At 39.5% G+C, this 23,166-nt stretch overlaps 2 protein-coding genes across 9 annotated transcripts in view; one reads left to right on the forward strand and one right to left on the reverse strand.

The window, feature by feature from the left end:
* The first annotated feature begins 703 nt into the window (after window positions 1-703).
* Window positions 704-20,504, forward strand: c7h2orf76 (chromosome 7 C2orf76 homolog). 7 transcript variants are annotated; one of them, XM_055638581.1, is made up of 7 exons: window positions 714-882; window positions 2,065-2,110; window positions 4,297-4,453; window positions 9,331-9,381; window positions 11,068-11,105; window positions 12,001-12,082; window positions 17,905-20,504. In XM_055638581.1, the coding sequence occupies exons 3-7, from the start codon at window positions 4,321-4,323 to the stop codon at window positions 17,979-17,981; spliced, it is 381 nt and encodes a 126-aa protein (XP_055494556.1). In that variant the 5' UTR covers window positions 714-882; window positions 2,065-2,110; window positions 4,297-4,320; the 3' UTR covers window positions 17,982-20,504. The 7 variants fall into 7 exon arrangements, with proteins under 7 accessions (XP_055494559.1, XP_055494556.1, XP_055494554.1 ...); XM_055638583.1 differs by lacking the exon at window positions 714-882 and adding an exon at window positions 1,068-1,182; XM_055638579.1 differs by lacking the exon at window positions 2,065-2,110 and having other exon boundaries at window positions 714-901.
* The window catches only part of steap3 (STEAP family member 3, metalloreductase), a 41,294-nt gene continuing 37,389 nt past the window's right edge, over window positions 19,262-23,166 (reverse strand). For both annotated transcript variants that reach the window (XM_055638576.1, XM_055638577.1), the window contains one exon: window positions 19,262-21,388. In XM_055638576.1, coding sequence (XP_055494551.1) covers window positions 21,092-21,388 — 297 coding nt within the window. In that variant the 3' untranslated portion in view covers window positions 19,262-21,091. The remainder of the gene's footprint in view (window positions 21,389-23,166) is intronic.

The raw sequence follows: 23,166 nt of genomic DNA on the forward strand, positions 1-23,166 counted from the left end.
TGTTAATCTAATCTTAAGAAATTGATAGATGTTTAGATCTAGTAATTGAATTTTGTAATTAGCTACAATTAGGTAACTAACTAATTATATGCTTTAATTTCAAGTCATCTAAGTAAGATTGTTTCATATTTGTTTCATATTTGTTTCAGAATGCTTCAATCTATGATAACTGAAAATTTATTTCAGTTCTTTTACTTTTTAAGAAAGGTTTGGGCTTTTGACTGTCCTCGATCACAGCTTTTGAGTTAAGTAAATGGAAAAGCAATAGGGAACAAGATGCCGAGTATGAAAATGGCCATAACCTTTTTAATACTGAAGATATGAAAGTGAATTGGGTGTCAAATTAAACTTCTTTTTATGCTTTATCTGATGGGATAAATTACAGACTTGATTTTTAAAATCTCAAAATTTTGTAACATTGCTACACTTTGTGTCTATAAAAAAAACAGCAATTGCCGTTCCTTTCAACCCATCGCTGAGTTGCTCCAGCATTTTGTGTCCAACTTAAGTGTAACTAGTATCTTTGGTTTAAATCAGCATCTGCCGTTCCCTCGTCACCGCCCCAGCGTGAGTGGTGCTCGGGGGGTGGAGCAAAGATGCTAGAGCGAAGATCTTTGGGGTGGAGTTCTTACCGATTTGAAACGTCTGGCAGTTGCACAGGAGTGGAGTGGGCGCGGCCGCGGCCCGGCGTTGACGTCGGGGCTCTATGACCTTTGGGGGCGAGGCCACTGGCGGAGGCGGCGCTGCTCCGCTATAGGATCTTTGGTTGGGACGCACTCAGCTCCAAAGAGCAAAGATAGGATCTTTGGCTCTGAGTTTGTCCTCTGAGACTGCGCCACGGCCCTGAACTACAACTGAGCGAGTATCCTCAGCGGCATCAAAGTGCGTGTTCACTGAAAGGGTAACGGCAAGGAATCCCGAGAGTGCGGGAGCAAAACACAAAATGCTGGAGGGTCTCAGGTTCTGGCAGCATCTGTGAAAAGAAATGGAAGGGCGATAAAGGGCGATAATCAGGGTCCGGACCCTTCCTCGGTCTTGCTCGAAGGTTGCAGCATCTATAAATCCTTGTAGCCTAAAATTCGGAATTCAGCAAATGTAAACAGATACCATAAAATGTAATGAATCACAAAGATGGCGGCGACAGCAACGGAGCTCTAACATCTTTGGCGACGACCAGGCAGCGTGAGTCTATCCTGGATCTCGCAGGGAGCCAATGAAGGGAGAATAATACTGGGATCATAACAATGAAGGAGGGAGGACCTTTATAGCAAAGATCATAGATCTCCGCTCTATGATATTTGCTTTATAGTCTATCCTGGATCTCACAGGGAGCCAATGAAAGGAGTATCCTAATGAAAGGAGTATAATACTGGGGTGGGATCTAGCTCTCCGCCCTTGGACACAAAGATCTTAGACATTCGCAAGACTCTGGCTGCGGTAAACAGGGTTTTTTTCGACTGAATGGAGCCAAGTTGTAAATAAATGAAAGTCAATAAATAAATAAATAAATAAATAAATAAAGACACAAGGAACTACTCATGGAATCTTGAGCAATGTTCAGTGCTGGAAATACTCAGCGGGTCAGGCAGCATCTGTGGAGAGGAATGGGCAGAGGCTGCTTTGCGTCTTGACCCTTCAGTGGTATTGGAGTAGTGGGGAGAAAGCCTGGCAAATGTTAAATGGAGAAACGAACTGCAGATGCTAGTTTATAGTGCTGGGGGTTTATAGATAGGTGGGATAAGTGACAGGCTTGAGGTGACAATAGTGTTGGTTGGGATAAAATATACAAGTGTTGGAAATGTGAAGGTTTAATGAAATAGAGGTAGAGAGCAAAGATCTATGATCTTTGGTGGAGAGTATACCAAGAACTGCATATGTTGGGATCTTGAGCCATACACACAGTACTGGAAGATCTCAGCTGGTCAGGCTGCGTTGGGGAGGGAATGGACAGGTGATGCTTTGGGTTGTGACCTTGGCCTGGATCCATATATCATGACATATTTGATTGTGATTGAAAATTTAATATGGGCAAAATATGAAGCATATTCACATTTTATTTTGCAGTGGTGTGATCACTGTATTTCGGGTTCCAGTAATCTGGAGATAAGAGGTATGTGGCACAAATTGCACAGGTAGAAACCAAATTGTTGAAAATGGGGGGTAAAAAATAATAAACAGATGCTAGAAATTTGATATTTAGAACGGTGAATGCAGTAAAACTGAGCAGGTTGGGCAGCATCTGAGAAAACGAAAACAGTTATTGTTTTGAGCCAGAAACCTTTTGTCAGGCCATAATGAATTACTTTTGTATTTGCAAAACATTTACTTCTTTGGTGCAGTTTTCCTCTTAGTGTTTGGATTTGTATTGATGCTGTCAGGAGCAGATGTTGGAGCTCTCAGGAAAGTTTTTATATCTTATCAAAGTATTTGTATACAGTTGGGTCTTCTGGGTACCCCAAGCATTTGTTGATCTTGTATTATGAATAAATGGTGTTTTACTTTAGCTGTTCCAGGGATGTGGTTCACAGTGACAACGGTTAGGAATTGAGTAGTTTGTTGCGTTGGTATTTGGAAAGCATACATAATCGACCCAAAACGTCATCCATTCCTTCTCTCCAGAGATGCCGCCTGTCCCGCTGAGTTACTCCAGCTTTTTGTGTACAAAATGGAAGTATTTGGTGATTGGTATTTCCATGATGAAAGGATTTAGTGAGGAATGGCACTGGGTTAGAAACATGGGAAGTAGAATTGGTAACGATGGAGGCATGAAATAATAAAGCCAAAGTATTTGTGGTAGCGTATGTGCTTTCTAAATACAGGAGCACAAGTGGACAGAGAATTAACACATTAGAAAATTGTGCAAACATTTTTATTAAGAGTTTAATACTTTAAGAGTTTAATAAATTAAATTATAATGATTTAGAAAATGTTCCGAATACTTTCATCAATCACTTTCTCGGGCTATTATGCCATAGAATCAATAGGAAGTTGAAGAATATTGGACATGGTTATTATGTGGGTATGTGGATACAATGGCTAAAATATGCAGAAATTATATGATGAAAAATGTTTGTTGATTTTTGAGTAGTCTTAACATTGAAACAATTATATTTCCCAAATCTATATTCAATTGAGAAATAAAATATAGTGAGTAATGGGATCTGCCTATAAATAACTAAGAATTGAAGGGACGTTTGTTAGTAATAGAGACTTGGAATGCTGCTTGTAGGAAGCCTGGTAATCTGAAGTTTTAATAATCAAGATGACCATGGAATTTAGAGAGAGACGATGAAAAAAAAACTGAGAACAGCGTGAAATATTAAAGGTTAAACACATCAACACCCATGTAAAAGGAGAACAAAGTGGAAGAAAATAAAAATGGCTAATAAGTGGTTGACCATTAAATATTTAGTTGATCTTCATTTGCATTCAATTAATGTGCCAGAAACTGGAGGATCAAAGGTTTAATGTGTGAGAATATAATAATACAAATAAAATATTGGAGACATTAAGGATTGAGGGCCACTGTTCATTACTGCTAATGACTTCTGTATCAGGATTTTTAAAAAGATAGCTAGGGCATTCTGTATCCTTTATTCCAAGATTCCTACATTTGGAACCTAGCAAAAATACAGCCTTCTTTGATTTCCTATGTTCCTATGTCTTGACATTGTAGGTATAGAATCTTAGCTTTTGTAGCTGTATTTTGAAGATTCGCTTTCCTGTCTCCTACATTTACTTGATAACTTGCTTAAGATTTAACAAAAATGAAAATTAATCTTTAGTGTAAAGATGTCAAATATATATATTTCAAAAAAAATTGATAGGAGTGGATGCTGAAGGCTCAATCACTTTTAAGTTCTCGCATTCCAATGTCAGTACCCTCATGACCTCCAAATCGATGAGGCATAAGCACCTGAGATGCTGATGTAGTCTATAGCTTCTTATGTCTGTAGTAACAGAGTCTCACATAGACTTGAATATTGAATCTTAATAACCTTGATGAGCCATCACTGGCTTTGATTGCTTGCTATTTGACGCTGGCAAATATTTTTGACATTAAATTAATATGAGCCAAAATTTCCAAATTCAACGTGACAAATTCTTTGGTTGACACATTTAAGTTATTCTAATTTTCCCAACAAATATTTCTCAACTGCAAATGTTGGTGAAAGTTCAATGTTTTTGAATTCACAGTAAGTCATGTATTTCTCTGGTAATCTGAAATTGAATTGACTTAATGAACTAAATTTGGTTTAATATCATTCATTTTTTTATTTCTGCTTCAAATTGTAGGCTTAATGTTCCTAAATACAACACATGTCGTCTGAAAAAATAACTGTTACTGTTCGGCTGGTTCGTTCTTTCGAGCATCGCAATTTCAAACCCGTAGTCTACCATGACGTTAATGTTAATCAATCTGTAAAGGAATTCCTTTCCTTTCTCCAGAATGGTGAGTTAAGTGAATGATCTGTGTTTTATTATAGTAACATATTACTTTTGCACTGCTGGGTTAGATTTGCGATGCATGTGCATTCTACTATCAATGTGCATTCAAATGCCTTTCTAAAGAAAGTTGTCTTGTTTAAAGTCTCTGCTTATTCAATTGTATCTCCAGCCACAAAGTAGTATAAGGGTAGCAATGTAATAAGGTTTCACACAACAGCAGATGTTTATCACATCTTTCTGGTCACACAAAATGAGTGACTGCAAATGTAATTAGTTTAGTTTAGAGATGCAGCGCAGAAATAGGCACTTCGGCCCACCGAGTCCGCGCTGACCATCGATCCCCGCACACTGTGGGAGGAAACCGGAGATCCTGGAGAAAACTCGCGCCGATTAAGGAGAGAACGTACAAAGTCCGTACAGATAGCATCCTAAGTCAGGATCGAACCTGGGTCTCCAGCGCTGTAAGGCAGCAGCTCTTACTGCTATGCCACTTTGCTGCCCTTCTGTCATGCGCTCTGAGATCAGTAAGTATAGCGCACCTCAATGAGAGACCAGACTTTTATACAGTAGTCAGGGCTTGCCAGAACCTGGTATAGTTGGAACAAAGCAAATCCTCTTTAGTTGGAACAAAGCAAAGCACAGTCTCAGTGGGGCCCTGTACAACTGCAGAAGGGCCTCTTTGCTCCTATACTCCTCCTCTTGTTATGAAGGTCAACCTGCCATTAGCTTTCTTCACTGCATGCTGTACCTGCATGCTGACTTTCAGTGACTGATGAACAAGGACACCCAGATATTATTGTACTTCCCCTTTTCCTAACTTAATACCATTCAGATAATAATCTTGCCACCAAAGTGGATAACCTCACATTTATCCACATTAAACCGCATCTGCAATGTTTCTGCTCACTCACCCAACCTGTCCACTTACCCTGAATCCTAATAGCATCCTCCTCACAGTTCACACTGCCACCCAGCTTTGTGTCATCTTCAAATTTGCTAATGTTACTTTTAATCCCTTCATCTAAATCATTAATGTATATTGTAAATAGCTGCGGTCTGAGCACCGAGCCTTGCGGTACCCCATTAGTTACTGCCTGCCGTTCTGAAAAGGACCCGTTATTCCTTACTGTCTACCCGTTTCCTGTCTGCCAAGCAATTTTTTAATCCGTCAGTACCCTACCCCCAATACCATGTGCTCTAATTTTGCCCACTAATCTCCTATGTAGGACCTTATCAAAGGCTTTCTGAAAGTCCAGGTACACACTACATCCACGGGCTCTCTCTTGTCCATTTTCCTAGTAACATTCGCAAAAAGTGCCAGAAGAATAGTCAAGCATGATTTCCCCTTCGTATATCCATGCTGACTCGGACCTATCCCCTCTATGCAAACTTTATCAATGATTTAGAACAGCAGGGGACCTAGCATTGATACTGATGGGATTGTTTACAACTCAAATGATCTAGTTATTTCCACTGTATTCTGTCAGTTAACATTCCACATCACTATTGACTCCAACGCTGGATATACCACTTTTGTTTTTATCTCTTGTGACAACGTATCAAAGGCTTTCTGAAAAATTGAATTCGCATCAACTGCTTCACCCTAATCTATTCTCGTTACCATCGTAAAACTCAAGCAGACCTGTTAAACATAATTTTATTTTCTTATATCTGCATTGACATTGCCCAATCCAAGTGCCCTGTTGCCACTTCCTTAATATATTCCATATTTTCCCCTGCTACTGATGTCAAGTTTCTGGTTTTCTTTGGCCCTTATTTCTTAAAAAGTTGGATTCAATTTGTTATCTTCAGATGTGCAAGAATTGTTCAAGCATCATGGAATTTTCATAACCATAGGATGCAAAATCTTCAGGTCCTGGGCGTTATCTTTGTCTCATTAATTTCTCGAATACAAATTTTTAACTGATACATATTTCTCTGAGACCCTCATGCACACTGACCTTGGTTCTCTATTTCTAAAGGTTCTTCTGTGTCTTCTGTTAAGATCGATGCACATAATGATCCAATTTATTTGATATTTCTGTATTTCACGGTATTGCATACTTAACTCCTCCATTCCTTCTTTCCTTTTGCTGTTTCTTAGCTCCACCTAAACTGATACTGCTCTTGATATTTTTTAAAGCTAAGATCCTTCCTTTCCACATCCTTATCCTATTCTGTAGTAATAATCTTTCAAAACTCTTTAGATTCTGTTCCTGAAGATTGGCGGGTAGCAAACGTAACCCCACTTTTTAAGAAGGGAGGGAGAGAGAAAATGGGGAATTACAGACCAGTTAGTCTAACATCGGTAGTGGGGAAACTGCTAGAGTCAGTTATTAAAGATGGGATAGCAGCACATTTGGAAAGTGGTGAAATCATTGGACAAAGTCAGCATGGATTTACGAAAGGTAAATCATGTCTGGCGAATCTTATAGAATTTTTCGAGGACGTAACTAGTAGCGTGGATAGGGGAGAACCAGTGGATGTGGTGTATCTGGACTTCCAGAAGGCTTTCGACAAGGTCCCACATAAGAGATTAGTATACAAACTTAAAGCATACGGCATTGGGGGTTCAGTATTGATGTGGATAGAGAACTGGCTGGCAAACAGGAAGCAAAGAGTAGGAGTAAACGGGTCCTGTTCACAATGGCAGGCAGTGACTAGTGGGGTACCGCAAGGCTCAGTGCTGGGACCCCAGCTATTTACAATATATATTAATGATCTGGATGAGGGAATTGAAGGCAATACCTCCAAGTTTGCGGATGACACTAAGCTGGGGGGCAGTGTTAGCTGTGAGGAGGATGCTAGTGAGGAGGATGCTAGGAGAGTGCAAGGTGGATAGGCTGGGTGAGTGGGCAAATGTTTGGCAGATGCAGTATAATGTGGATAAATGTGAGGTTATCCATTTTGGTGGCAAAAACGGGAAAGCAGACTATTATCTAAATGGTGGCCGATTGGGAAAGGGGGAGATGCAGCGAGACCTGGGTGTCATGGTACACCAGTCATTGAAGGTAGGCATGCAGGTGCAGCAGGCAGTAAAGAAAGCGAATGGTATGTTAGCTTTCATTGCAAAAGGATTTGAGTATAGGGAGGTTCACTGCAGTTGTACAGGGTCTTGGTGAGACCACACTGCAGTTGTACAGGGTCGAATTGTGGTTGGACAGGCTAGAGATGCAGGAAGAGACTGTTCCCGATGTTAGGGACTGTCCAGGACAAGGGGTCATACTCTCTAAGGATAGATTGCGAGGGGATCTTATAGAAACTTACCTTTAAAACCGCTAGATGAGAAGATTGTTCCCGATTTTTTCACACAGAGCTTAAGGTGGTGAATCTCTGGAACTTTTTTCTCTCTGAACCACAGAGGGTAGTTGAGGCCAGTTCATTGGCTATATTTAAGAGGGAGTTAGATGTGGCCCTTGTGGCTAAGGGGATCAGGGGTATGGAGAGAGGGCAGGTATGGGATACTGAGTTGGATGATCAGCCATGATCATATTGAATGGCTGTGCTGGCTCGAAGGGCCGAATGGCCTACTCCTGCACCTAATTTCTATGTTTCTATGTGGTGGGCACAGCCTAAAGTTGTAAGACAACTTGTTCTGTTTATTACCTTCGCTCCATGGATGCTGCACCCGCTGAGTTTCTCCAGCATTTTTGTGTACCTTCGATTTTCCAGCATCTGCAGTTCCTTCTTGAACACAATGTTCTGTTTGATCTTCTGTTTGTGCACGCCAAGTCGATTGCATTCGTTGAAACAGGATGAACCACGTGAAGGTTGCAATCTCCCACCCCCTTCCGTAGGTTAAATCACGGAGGCTCCAAACGTCTAATGCTTTCAAAAAACCAAGGAGTATGTGGTAGTAGCGATTTTTGGGCAAGTTAATTATTTTTTTTTATTTTCCAATTTAATATATCAAAAACGTTGTGTCAAAAACGCAACGATCGTTTACGATATATTTTCTGATTTTATTTAAATCAATAAAATAAAATTTGGGACATCAATTGGTCATCAAAACTAAGAAACACTGTCTCTTGTTTGCCTTTCGTACGGACCAAGTCGCTAACTTCATTCCTTCGTGTCAACTTCGGGAAAAATCCATATGCCTGTGTATCCATGTGCTTATCCAAAAGTCTCAGTTAAACTATAATATATACTATTGGAAATGCCCTCACCACCATCCCTCTGGGTGTTCCAGGCACAGACCATTCTCTGTGTGTGTCTCATACATCTCCTTTAAAGGTTGCCCCACTCACCTAAAACCTAATGCCCTCTTGCATTTGATATTTCCATCCTGATTGCCTGTCCTTTCTAGGACTCCTCTTTCTTCATTTGCTAAGTTTCTCAAAGAGTTGGATATTGTAATGGCCTTTAATTCATTGTATATGGTGTGAACGAAACAGATAAATAGAAATGGTATTGTGAATTAAGTATTCATATATTAAATTAATATGTTTCAAATTTACATTATTTGGGACAGTTTGAAAGAATTAGATCATGCTTGGAAAATACAACTTTCTGTGTCAGTGAAATTGTTTATTACTTCATAATTGAATGTTTATTTATACTTGAATGACCAGACATTTCCTCCTGTTTCATGGAACTGTTAACTTCGTAACCTGTTATCAATATTGCCACATCTTTTGATACGTTATTGCAAATGTTTTGTAATCAGTCCTGTCTTTTGTGTCAATTTTGCAGATTGCAACCAAATTTTGTGTCAATTTTGCAGATTGCAACCAAAGATCATAGGCTCCACTCGATAATCTTTGATTGCAACTATAGTACTTGCAAGTAGCTTCTGAATAACTCCGATTGCATACCTGAAACATTATCATTATTTTTTAGTTTGGATCAATGCATAAATGTTTGTTTTGCTTTCTGTAGATGTATCTTCAAAGCCTGGGCTTCCCCCACCATTTAGGAAACACACATATGGTATGTTAATTTAACAGAAAGTTATGAATAGTTCTTTTGGGAAGTTGTTGTTTATATTCATAAAGCAGAACAGTTGACCATAGTCTCTCATTTATATAATTCACTAAATAACTAAATGTTTTCAACATGGTTCACAGGAAATTAGAAATTATTTTTCATTCCTGGCTATAAGTGGCAATAATACTCACAACTTTTCTCTGGCTTAAAGCTACATGTTTTTTTGCCATCCTGGCCACAAATGATGTGTGTCATGGTGATAAACTCCCCTGTTGTTGCTCTTGATTGACAGCCGCATCTTCCCTCACATTTATTAATGAGGAACAGTGTGTACCATAGTGTATCGCCTCCCCATCATTCTTCTACAGCTGACAGTCTTCTCTCTTGTTGTAATTGCTGTTGCATATTCCCGCAATGATATATTAGTAAGCTTGTTCAGCATCAGTTTTTTTTCTATTGTTTTTTCCTTTGAGCTTATATTTGATTCCTAAACGCTTTGGTTAAAGCAGGAATATAAACCTTTATGAAATATGAACTGTAGGTTCTGAGCTATAGGGAGAGGTTGCGTAGGCTAGGACTCTATTCCTTGGAGCGCAGATGGGGTGATCTTAGCGGTGTATAAAATCCTGAGAGGAATAGATCGGGTAGACGTACAGAGTCTCTTGACCAGAGTTGGGGAACCAAGGACGTAGGTTTAAGATGACGGGGGGAAAGATTTGATAGCAATCTGAGGGGTGACTTTTTCACATAAAGGGTGGTGGATGTATGCAATGAGCTGCAAGAGGAGGTTGATGAGGCAGGGAAAATCTCAACGTTAAAGAAACAATTCGACAGACACACTAATTTAGTTGGGACATATTGGACGGTGTGGGTACATGGGACCGAAGGGCATGTTTCCACACTGTATGACTCTGAATGGTCCGAAACTACAAATGTTTACATTATCTTAGTGGTATTTTTTGTAAATCTTGACAGCTAACGTAAGAGCATCATGTATGTTAATATACCTGTGTAGGAAGGAACTGCAGATGCTGGTTTAAACCAAAAATAGACATATACCTGTTGTGCTGCTACAAGTAAGAATTTCATTGTTCCATTTTGGGACAAATAGCCCTGTCTTAATAGCCCTGTCCCACGGTACGAGTTCATTCCAAGAGCTCTCCCGAGTTTAAAATAAAATCAAACTCGTGGTATGCACGGAGAATGAACGTAGCGGGTACGTCGGAGCTCGGGGACGTCTCTTAGCGCTAACGCCAGGTTCTCGGAAAGACTCGCTAACAGCAGGTAAGCACGGGAAGACTCGTGAAGATTTTTCAACATGATGAAAAATGTCCACGAGAGCCCCGAATACCGACGAGTGGCCATTACCATAAATCTCTGAGTTCGAATCAGGGCAAACTCGGGAGAACTCTTGGAATGAACTCGTACCGTGTGACAGGGGTTTAACTCTTGATCTTTGAATGTTAATTTCATCGGTTTGAGAGCCCCAGCCTAGTTTCAGCTCTACACCTGAGGAGAAAACATAATTTATGTGGCCAAAAAAAAAGAGTAGAACCCTAAGAATAGTTCCAGATTGAAAAGTAGCGAAATAAAGAAATGCTTAAAAATGGTGAGAAAATAGAAACAGACATATAGCCACAATTTTCTTAGTGAATTATGTAACTTTGATTATTTTTTAATTTACTTTAGATACATTAAAGATTATTCACCAAGCACATGGGGCAAAGGTAAGTATAAAAATAATATATTTTGCATCTTTTAAAAACCTTTTGCTATCTATGTTTAGTTTTTCCTTCAGTCAACAAATAATTTTGTAAGCTCATTCTTTTGCAGCATGTTGTTTTACTTTGCTACATTCCAATAAGCAAGTTTAATTTAATTGATTTAAAAATGAAAAGTGCTGAAGGAACTAAGCAGATCAAGCAGCATCTATGAAGGGAGGGGTCGGACTTTCTTTAGACTGGAATTTTAATTATTAGAACTAAATGATCTTGTCTACTTTTTAGTTTTACGATAGTATAAAATGATACCTGTGAATAAAATATTAATTAAATTGTTGAATCAAATACTAATATTTGTGACTTTTGTATTTTTAAGTGTGTTGGTTTACATTTAGCAACAATGAAACAAATAGTGCTTTGGGACTTTAGGGGGTTTTAACTTTGTTGGTATGTAATTTGCGGTTATGACTTCATAACATTCCCTTTTGTTCTTTTATCCAAATTGTGGCTGTGTGCTTTCAACATTTTCTTGCAGCTTTTCACTTATGGACATTTTGTATAAAAGAAACATTTAAAAAAGTGGTGTTGCTATTGATGAAAACCTCCTGTTAGATTCTGACAATCTACGCTCCTTTTTTGCTACCATTAATTGAACACTAATGTTTTGAGTTATAAAGGAGACCAATAAACCTTAAAATACACTTGCATTCTGGGGGGGAATAAAAAACTTTGTATGGTTATTTTAAAACTGGCTAAAAATATTTCTCACCCAGTTTTATAGGTGGTGATTGTTTTCCTGAAATATGCTTTCAGCCCCTGTGTGGTAGACTATGAATTGAATAGCTCTAGCTTGACACAAGTTAAACCACAATAAGGAATATTTTGTATTTATTTTTTACAGACAAATGATCTTGTTGTAAGTTTGGATAATGATGACCAACTTATATTAAAGGAGACAAGCACACTGAAAGAAGCAGGAGTGGGTAAGTGCTTGGAAATACCTGGCTTTATACTCTGAGATGGCTTGCAGCTTTTGGAAGGTGATGATGAGAGGTTAAGCTGCATTGATTAATAGGCAGTTGTTCATCTCGTGGTTCAATTGATTAATGACAATTAGATGCTAAATTGAGTTTCTCATTGGCATCACGGCTGTATGTTATTACTTAGTGCACCTCCATCTTGAAGGTAAAATATTAGTAGTGGTGGATAGATTTAAGTCTCACAATATATTAAACCCTCATTTAATGGACACCTTTATAACGCTTCATAGCGAATTCATCTTCCCACACCATTCTGGCTCGCTCTGCCTGCCAGACACGACTCCAGGCTCGCACCCCGCCCGGCTGAAGGAGGCCTCCCTCTCCCTCCCTCCCTCCCGGCCTTGGCGTGTGAGAGGGGTTGTTTTGAAAGCACCGTTGGTGGATTTGCAAGCAGCAGCCGCTATCGCCCTGATAACGGCCGCTGCCTGCAAATCCACCAACGGCGCTTTCAAAACAATCCCTCTCGCACGCCGAGGGAGGAAAGGAGGGAGGGGTCTCCTTCCGCCGTCTGGAGCAGCTGCACCAAAGATCCTGTAGCTATAGGATCTTTGAGCTGCACCGCTCGGCCCCGCGCCTTCCCGTCGGCTGGCAGAGGAGGGGAGGCGGTGGCCAGGAGATCCCAACCACCTACCCATTTGGTAGCAGCACTTTGGCGTTGGACAGGGATGGCCAAGGCAGCGGGGCGATGTTGTCCGAGGAGCGCTGACCCCATCTGCTCTCTCTCTCTCTCTCTCTCTCTCTCTCTCTCTCTCTCTCTCTCTCTCTCTCTCTCTCTCTCTCTCTCTCTCTCTCTCTCTCTCTCTCTCTTGCTCTCGATCTTTCCTTCGCTCCATAGATGCTGCTGCACCCGCTGAGTTTCTCCAGCACTTTTGTCTACCTTCGATTGTCCAGCATCTGCAGTTCCTTCTTGAACATAATATGTGAATGCTTCATTGAGCATAATTCCGACTGGTAACTACGCACTTCGTCCGAGCACATTATCGCACGCGTCATGCAAACTGTCTTAAATGACCACCTAAACTGTCATTTGGCAACCTAAAAAGCTGCCAAGGTTGCCCGGCTGGCAACAGGGAAAAAAAGTTGTGAGAGCCCTGAGATTTGATCGTTCTTTTTATTCTGGATTTTAATTCATGGATTGTTTTTTTTTAAATGTATAATTTATGATTCTTTTATGTGATATACTAAGATTTTATATGTACTTTTTTTTAATATGATGTTTTTAATATGCAATGTATTTTTATGTAATGTAACAATGTTACAATATTTTGAGATTTTAAAAATCAAGTCTGCAACTTTATCCCATCGGATAAAGCATAAAAATTAGTTTAATTTGACACCTAATTCACTTTCATATCTCAAGTATTTAAAAAGTTATGGCCATTTTCATACTCGGAAATTAGCATCTTGTTCCCTATTGATTTTCTATGGACATAACAAAAAAGCTGTGATCGTGGACAGTCAAAAGCCCATAACTTTCTTAAAAATTAAGAGAATGGAATGAAATTTTCAGTTATCATAGATTGAAGCATTCTGAAACAAATATAAAATCATCTTACTTGGATGACCTGAAATTAAAGCATATAATTAGTTAGTTACCTAATTGTAGCTAATTCCAAACTTCAATTACTAGATCTAAACATTTTTAAATAGCCTGTGTCCAAATAATATTCACAAATAATTCACAATAAAACATGATTTTTAAATCTTATTTACATTAATTTATAGGCCAAATGGAAGGAATTTAGTGTTTAATTGCTGTAAATTAAAGTCCATTTAAATCAGCTTTCTAGTGGGATCCTGTGAACGTGCTGGTTTGGAACGTTCACATTGCGGTAGATGTGTACCCTCAAATGCCCAGAAAAATACTGCGGGATATAATGGGCCCAAAATTAGCTACTCGCAACATTAAACTTTGTATAAAGGGATCTTAAGAAGCCCTTTTTAACGTGAAAATAAACAGCCTACCTTCCGTTTTCCCCTGCATGAGATCTGGCCCGTTGTCGGCGGTCGCGGGTTTAGAGGTTAATTTTTAACCTACCATAACAATTAAATAAAGCCCTTAAAACTAATAATAGCTCAAGCGAGGGAATCTTCCAGCGATTTTTCGTTAATAATTAACTAGGCTGAAAAACCTCGATTTGAACAGCCTAGGGAAAATCGCGTTTTAAACCCGCCCCCTTCTAAACGGCGCCAAAATAGTGCACATGGGCTGGGACAGATTTTCAGCGACCTTCAGGTACGTTTTGCAACATACCTATGTAATGTTGTCCCTTGTATGTAATGTTGTCACAAGTCCAACCTCCGCAGTTTTGGGGACAGAGCCTTCTCCAGGGCAGCTCCCAGGCCCTGGAACTCCCTCCCCCAACTGATCCGCAATTCCGTGTCCCTCACCATCTTCCAGTCCCGCCTCAAGACCCGTCTCTTCACCTCTGCCTATCCTTAGCCCCACGTCCCCCTCCCTTTTCATCTGTGCATTAATTGCCTCATATTGTGTTTTGTATTGAATTCTGTCTTTACTTTGTGTACTAGTCATGTCTCTACTATTTATTTCATTCCCCTTACATGTTTTTCCTCTACCTGCTAAATTTTTGTAAGGTGTCCTTGAGACTCTTGAAAGGCGCCCATAAAGAAAATGTATTATTATTATTATTGTCTGAACCTTGATTCCAAAATAAAGTTTATTATTATTATTATTATTATTATTATTGATAATACCTTACTTAAAATATGGCGGACAAGTTGGGAAGTTATGTTACGGTTATACAAGACATGGGTGAGGCCGCATTTGGAATACTTTGTTCAGTTTTCGTCACCCTGCTGTAGGAAGGATGTCACTAGCCTGGAAAGAGTGCAGATTGACCAGGGTGTGGACAGGACTCAAGAGCCTGATCTATAAAGGTTGGGCAGTCTAGGACTAAAGTCTAGGACTTTATTCTTTGGAGTGCAGGAGGCTGAAGGGTGATCTTGTAGAGGTGTTTTAAATCACGAGGGGAGTGGATAGGGTGAAGGAACAGTTTTATATATGGTAGGGAATCAAGAAACCAGAGGACATAGGTTTAAGGCGAGAGATGAAAGACTTAATATGAACCTGTGGCAGGATTTTCACTCAGAGGGTGGTGGGTATATGGAATAAGCTGCCAGAGGAGATAGGTGTGAGGCAGGTATTATTAACAGTATTTGAAAGACATTTGGATAGGTACATGGACCAAATGGATTAGCTTGGATGGGGCATCTTGGTCGGCTTGGGTGAAATTTGCCAAAGGGCCTGTTTTCTTGCCATAACTCTGGTTCTTATGGTATTATTTAATCAAAGTTTCACATTTTTCAAATTCGTGGTTGGTTGTTGTTGAATTTGAATTATGCAGCTGTTTCAGGATGTCTAAATATTGGTACATTGAAACAAATAAGTTACAATTTCTGTTTCATGTTTATACTAAGAATGAGTTGCAGCAATATTGTTTGTCAATGTTAGCATCAAAATTTACAGTCAGCACATTAATTGAATAGCCTTGACAGCGACTAGTTATGAGCAAGTCAAAGAATCAAGCTTGTGATTAAGGAAAAATGAATACGTTTGATTTTTGTCCAGGGCATTTGGTCAGCAGTCTGAACTTGGCTGTCAATTGGTGAGTTAGTAAAAGATCTTTGGAGTTATTGCCAATGAAAGATCAAGGTTCAGGTTTCAATCAAAAATAGAGTTGCCTGATCTCAACTGGGGCAGAGATTGATGTTTTACAACCAGTCTCAAGACGCCTGCAAAGGATTGAGAGAAAAATATGCCATGATATACTATTGTTAGTCAGAAGCATAAGTTTCTAAATTTGAAATGACAATGAATTTTTCAAACACTATATATTAATAGAAAGTAGTCCTGATGTACCATGTCTATCTGGACTACACTTCTTCCCACCCAGCTTCCTGTAAGGTCTCCATCCCCCTACTCCCAATTCCTTCGTCTATGCCGCATCTGCACCCAGGATAAGGTGTTCCACACCAGGGCATCGGAGATGTCCTCATTCGTCAGCGAACGGGGGTCCCCTCTTCTACTATAGTTGAGGCTGTCACCAGGTTCTCTTCTATACCCTGTAACTCTCACTCCCCATCCCTTCACTCGTAACAAGGGCAGAGTCCCCCTTGTCTTCACCTTCCACCCGATCAGCCGTCACGTACAACAAATAATCCTCCGACATTTTCGCCACCTCCAACGGGATCCCACCACCGGCCACATCTTCCCATCTCAGTGCACGGTGCGGGGGATACCGTACTTCAGCCGCTTCCTGGTGAGGACGCGACTATATTCGAGTCGCGTCCTCCCCCCCCCCACCCCCCCCACAGCGGCCTACCTACCTGGATTGGCGCGGCCTTTCCTGCCGGGATCGACTGGAGCTCCAGCAGCGGCGGGACAGCGCTGGAACATCGCGGGGCTGGCGATGCCTTACCGGGGGTCGCCGTCTGGAGCCCGGAGTGCTGGACCTGCTGCACCAACATCATGGAGCTGCGGTTTGCAGAGCTCCCAACGCGGGCGGCGCTGACTACAACGCGGGGTCCTGTGACTCTGCCCGGCTCGACCTGCGGACTCGGGAGCTGCAGACTCCGGCAGCGGGAGGCGGCTGATCAGGAGGTCCGGGCCGCTGAGGAGGAAGATGCTCACCGTCGGGGTTCGGCGTCGGCGTTCCACCAGCCCGGCGTGAGGGCCTGAACATCGGGCCACCCGGGGCGGCGACTGCGGGTGCTCGGAAGGCCCCGACCACGAATGGACACGGAGGGGAGGCTGGCTGGACTATGGTGCCTTCCTCACCTGGGTGCCATTTATGTTGTGTTGTGGACTTTCTGTGTTTGTGCTTTTTTAAAATTTTTAATTCAATTTCAATTTTATTTTTAATATGTTTTATTATTTTTTATTATTTTTCTTGTGATTTTTTTTTAACGATACTGCCTGTACGGGAAATTCATTTCGTTGTCTCAAAGTGAGGCAATGACAATAAAATTTGAATACAAGAATACAAGAATACAATCTCCTCCCCCGTTTGCTTTCCACAGAGACCGTTCCCTCCATAACTCCCTGGTCAATTCGTCCCTTCCCACCAAAACCACCCCTCTCCTGGCACTTTCCCTTGCAACCGCAGGAAATGCTACACATGTCGCTTTACCCCCCCTTCACTCCATTCAAGGACCCAAGCAGTCTTTCCAGGTGCGGCAGAGGTTCACCTGCACCTCCTCCAACCTCATCTATTGCATCCGCTGCTCTAGGTGTCAGCTGCTCTACATTGGTGAGTCCAAGCGTAGACTTGGTGATCGGTTTGCCCAACACCTCCGGTCGGTTCGCAATAACCAACCTGATCTCCCGGTGGCTCAGCACTTCAACTCCCCCTCCCATTCCGAATCCGACCTTTCTGTCCTGGGCCTCCTCCATGGCCAGAGTGAGGACTACCGTAAATTGGAGGAGCAGCATCTCATATTTCACTTGGGCAGTTTTACACCCCAGCGGTATGAACATTGACTTCTCTAATTTCAGGTAGTCCCTGCTTTCTCCTCCCCTTCTCGGTTCTCCCACAGCCCACTGTCTCCGCCTCTTCCTTTCTTCTTCCCCCCCCCACCCCGCATCAGTCTGAAGAAGGGTCTCGACCCGAAACGTTGCCTATTTACTTCGCGCCATAGATGCTGCCTCACCCGCTGAGTTTCTCCAGCATATTTGTCTACAACAGAAAGTACTATGTACCTTAATAGTATGGTACTGATACCCATTTGTTTTGTTTGTTTTGCAGCCCATGAAACTGAAATGGCTTACTTTAAAAAGGAAGATTATGAAACATACAAAACGAACCCTGTAGTTATTTGGTGACAATTGTAGAAATGTCAGTGTTTGAAAATTTAATGTCCAAGTATCACATTCTGTGAAGTTTGAAATTTTGAGAACTGTGTGATAAAGCAGCTCATGCAAATAATGTTTTTTTTTCTTTCCTGTTTAAAGATGAATTGTAAAAACATACATTTTAATTTGGCTGTCTCATTTATGTCACTCCACTATATTTTCACCAGTTGTAATGTACATTTCTGGAATAAGATGTTTAGAAAGTTCTTCAACTGGTCATGTTTACAACCCAGTATTGAGGGGAACCAGGGAGATTTCATACTTACCATCGGGAAATGTTTGATTATAGAACCATATAGCTGGATCAAAGTAAAACATTGTTTATTCATGGATAAAATAGTTAACATTCTTTCAAATTAAAATAATGTGGTTTTGTGAATTTATTTGGTAGTTGATGTAAACAAACCACATCCTGAGATTTTGTAATGAAAGTTATTGAGTGCATGGAATAGATATTCAAAAGCAGAGGTTGACAATTGCTGCAACAGCTTTTATCCTTTTAACAGTACAGCCGGTAGAGTTCCTGCCTCTCAGCTCCAGTGACCTGTAAAAAGCCTTGATTTCTACACAAAGTATTTTACTAATAGTTTATTATAAGCACTACATACATACTATGCACTAGCTGTCCGTGGTCATCACTGGAGCTAGAGAGCGAGCTGGAGGTGGGGACACTACAATTATACAAGAGACAATGGGGAGTGGTTAGTAGTGGTGAGGTCACTGTGTTAAAGGAACATGCACTGATCTACAGGTTAAATCTTAATCTGAAGTTTGCATGTTCTCCCTGTGAATGTGTGGGTTGTATCCATTGCTTTGGTATCCTCCCACATCCCAAAGATGTGTGGGATGGTAGGTTAATTGGCCATTGTAAATTAATCCTACTGTGCAGTTGAGTGTTAGAATGTGAGGCAAATTGATTTTTAAAAAACATTGGATTAGTATAAATGATTGGTAAGACCCAGTGGGTAGAAGTGCGTGCTTCCTTGTTGTTTGACCGACTCCTCAAAATTTATGGTTGATGTTATCATTGTAACCTATTGTTTGAATAATGACAATGATCAAAAATTTTATGAGGAATTTAAGTTATTAGAGGTGAGAGGTCATGTTTTAATTTCTTGAGATAGAATACCAAATTACGAAAAAATTTGAAATATTAAGCTTGAATTTATAACTGGTATTATCAAATTTACAGTATATCTTCTAGAACACAAGTTAAAAAAAACATGAATGTGCAGCAAATAAATCAAATGTTATTGAACATTGAGCTTTAGGTTTATTATTGTCATGGATACTGAGGTACAGTGAAAAGCTTTGTTCTCAATACAATCCAATCAAGTCAGCAAGTCATACACAAATACAATCAAATCATACTCAAGTACTATAGGTCGAGCAGAGTGAAAGATAGAGAGTGCAGAATATAGTTCTAAGCAATATTGTTTGAAATAGTTCATTTAACTAACTATTGTAACCCAAATTGTAAAATTACAACATGTCTTATGTTGTAATTTTACAATTTAATAAAGTAGTCATTTTTCTTAAGGACAGTTTGATTTGGCACAATTCTTTAAATAAGAACCTTTGAGATGAATTTTCATCTGGAACAACTCTGCTACAGTTAAATGGTACAGGCTGATTTGCTGCCTCTTGTCATGACAAATATGAGAAATGACTAGAATTACGTAACTCTCTAATTTACAGTTTCTCCATCAATAAGTAACAGAGGGGGGGTGCAATTAACTAGCTATCTATTTCTAGATTTACCATCACCCCTTTCTACCAACAATATTTGAGAAAAGTGGAAAGATTTACCTATCATTTAGTGACCGAGAGGTCAAAGAGTGATTATCAGTCAACATAGAAAGATGGTAGATGGTATGGTCTCATGACTAAGCAGAATATTGTGATTGTTAACTTCTAGGATTGTTGTCTTTCAAGGTGGTTCAAGAAAACTGAATGTGTAAATTTTACTAAGGAGACAAAAATCACCGTACAATATAGAATTATTTAATCCTCACCTAGTTTTTTCTAAGGATAATATTGCCAAAAAGGTTCAAGTTGTAAGTCTGGATGTTTATCACTGAATTCAAGACGAAATGTTTTTGAAACATACTCCAAGTATTCACTGGCACATTTATTTGCAATCTATGAATCAAATTGAGGCTAACTGGAACAGTACAGGACTTTTTGCTGTGCAGGAATAATATTTCATGTTAAGTAAATTCTAAAAGTTCTAAACTCTCCATACTAAATAGTCTGTATCCAACACTTCTGACATCTCAGTGTAATTCTTGAAATAAAATGTACTCTATATTGCAAGTATGCCAGAAAGTTTAGATTGGATGGGCTGATTTAATTCCAGAAATTATGTGAAACATTAATAATTCAACGGAAACATTTGCCCATACATATATACAAATATACTTATTGTGTAACAGCCAATGTCAGAGTATTTTGTGCTCCAGCCAGATCATAATAAATAGCTACATCAGTTTACTATTGTCTATAACTGCCATTTCTTCTCATCTGTTTAATGGTGTGGGGGATGGGTGAGATGTGGAAGGTTTAAAAAAAATTTAAAAAAAATCTACTCAGAACACATCCTGAGCTCTGTACAACTTTTTTAATTTTCAACATTATGAATTATTGCTGTCTAACCCAATAGTCTGCTGCTCTTTCCGGGTAACTTGTTATATGGTTATATGGTAACCTGTCACCTTAGTGGATCAAGGAGAAACTAATGTTTAAAAGTGCAATTAAATTTCACATTTAAAATGTTCAATACATTTAACATCGTTCAAATACATTCAAATTGATGCACAAGGTTCCAGAATGATGCCACAATTTTTAAAATGTCATAAGGAAACATTATTTTGCTTGTTCTGCACAATGTAATCATATTATTCAATATGTACAAACCATATGCAAAAAGTAATTCTATATATGTGGGAATAACTAATCTTGAGCAGCATCTCTGGCTCTACCTATCAGATATTTAAGAAACACATACATGTGTATATGCACTTGGTTTATTTGGGGAAAGTTTTTCCTTATAAAATGACTGACAACTTTGAAGATAGAAATCAAACCCTGCTGGTGCTCTCCATGCTGAAATGTGCAACAGAGTCTGCTTCACCAGGTTCACGGAACTTCGCTCGGTAACTGGTTTCCCATCCTCGCCTGATGCATTTCAGTTTCCGATTCACACAAGGAAGGAATAGGAACGCTTTGGCCGGAAGGACTATACACGGCACAATGAGAGTGATCGCGAATGTCGGTGGTAGGTAGAACTTGTATTGAGTAGAGTCAAAGGCTTTGCGCCATCCAAAAGTTAGAACATGCAGAGTGCTGACCACCAGAGCAGTGAATCCAAGTCTGGACTGAAAAAGTAAACAATTTATAATTATTACCTCAGAATGCATATGAATAATGTACAGCAGCTAATGAGCTTTTACGCAAAGAACTTTAAGAACCACCAGAATTAGAAAAGTAAATTATGTGCACAATTTAGATAGTATATGCAGAAACTATTCCAATATTTTACCATTGTAATTCACAAATTACAATTTACTTCTGGAGTATCTTAATCATAAGGAGAAGGATTAACAAATTGATATGCATTAATAAGTTCCACGTTTTGATTTGGTTTTGATTTAGTTTCTGTCTTAACAATGATCAATGTAAATTGTGTGTTCAATGATTCACTGTTCACAGAAAACCTAGAGAATTATGAAACAAATTGTTGATCTTCACCACTGTCTTTAAATTTCTCTTTAAATTGCAGTTTATAAATACACTTTCACTCGTTTTGCCCACAAGGTACAATTTTAAAGTGTAGATAGACACGAAAAACTGGAGTAAGTCAGCGGGACAGGCAGCATCTCTAGAGAGAAGGAATGGGTGACGTTTCTGGTCTTGACCCGAAACATTTCTCCAGAGATGCTGCCTGTCCTGCTGAGTTACTCCAGCTTTTTGTGTCTATCTTCGGTTTAAACCAGCATCTGCGCTTCCTTCTTACACTATTTTAAAATGTAGTTGTCTTATGACCATTCTCCTGGTCTGCAACTATTGATTTTCACAGATATTTCATTGTCTTATGATCAGCTTTGTGTTGAGCTCAGCTCCATCAGCATTGGCAACTGGCTGCACTCATTGACAATCAGTCAAAATTGTCCTTGATATCAGCTGGTTGATGTCTTTGATATTTAAAGAACTTAGTGATGTGTTGGGCTTGTCAATAAAATAAACTCTTTTGAACACTGTACTCAAATCCGTATGCTTCAAAAGTGAAAAAATATTCAAACTAAATAATAGAGCAAGCTCTACATGCTTTGTTCCTGGTAGCCAATGGAAATCTCAATTGAATAAAGGTTGCTATTAAGGCACAGAGCAGGACTCACAACTGGAGGGAGGGGAATTAAATGCACGACACTCTAAACACTATAGGGAGTCCAGAAGTGCAGTACAGAGGCAGCCAGTAGCATAGGCAGGAGATCACATGGTGGTGCAGAAGCAAGCCCAAGTTCACATCAGTACTGGACCCCAAGGCTTTCATGGGGAAAGGCGGATATGTCCCAGCTTTAATGTTAATGTTGGAACAGAAATCTATGCAATTATACCTCATAGTCCCCTTATTGAATTGCTAAAAACAACTTTAAAATATGCTGTTAACTAGAAAACAAAGAGCAAATATTGCTTTACAAATAATAAGTAACTAGCAGTAATCTAAAATCTTATTTTCTAACTACTATCATTATCAAATCTAGCATGTGGACATAAGACCTTGAGTTGTGTTTTTGTCTCCAAAATCATGTAATTCACTGCTAAAATCAAAAGACTCCCACAACTATCAAGGAAACTTTGTGACATGAATTTCCTCCTTCCAATAGTTCTAGGGGATCCCTGACATCAAGCAATAAAATTAACATGATATTGGCTGAGCAAACAGTCATAAAGAAGCATTGTCGTCCATGAAATCAAGAAATGATTAGTAGAATTTTCAGAGATAGAGAAAAATAAACAAACAAACAAAGAAATAATAAATTTCATAAAAATTGGAACACACAGATAATTAATGTAGAAACCTAGGTTTGAATTTTTTTTAAATTGCATTGAAATATTTATGAAATTAAAATCCATTCAAAATAGTGTTTATATT

The sequence above is a fragment of the Leucoraja erinacea genome, chromosome 7 (genome assembly GCF_028641065.1).
Source record: "Leucoraja erinacea ecotype New England chromosome 7, Leri_hhj_1, whole genome shotgun sequence".
In the NCBI taxonomy this organism is placed as follows: Eukaryota; Metazoa; Chordata; class Chondrichthyes; order Rajiformes; family Rajidae; genus Leucoraja; species Leucoraja erinaceus.

What these genes read in the sequence shown, in the direction of transcription:
- c7h2orf76 (XM_055638579.1), top strand. Translation starts at nt 4,321, where the DNA reads ATGTCGTCTGAAAAAATAACTGTTACTGTTCGGCTGGTTCGTTCTTTC. An exon ending in CCTTTCCTTTCTCCAGAATG is followed by an intron (nt 4,454 to 9,330) that starts GTGAGTTAAGTG and finishes TGCTTTCTGTAG; the next exon opens with ATGTATCTTCAAAGCCTGGG. An exon ending in ATTTAGGAAACACACATATG is followed by an intron (nt 9,382 to 11,067) that starts GTATGTTAATTT and finishes AATTTACTTTAG; the next exon opens with ATACATTAAAGATTATTCAC.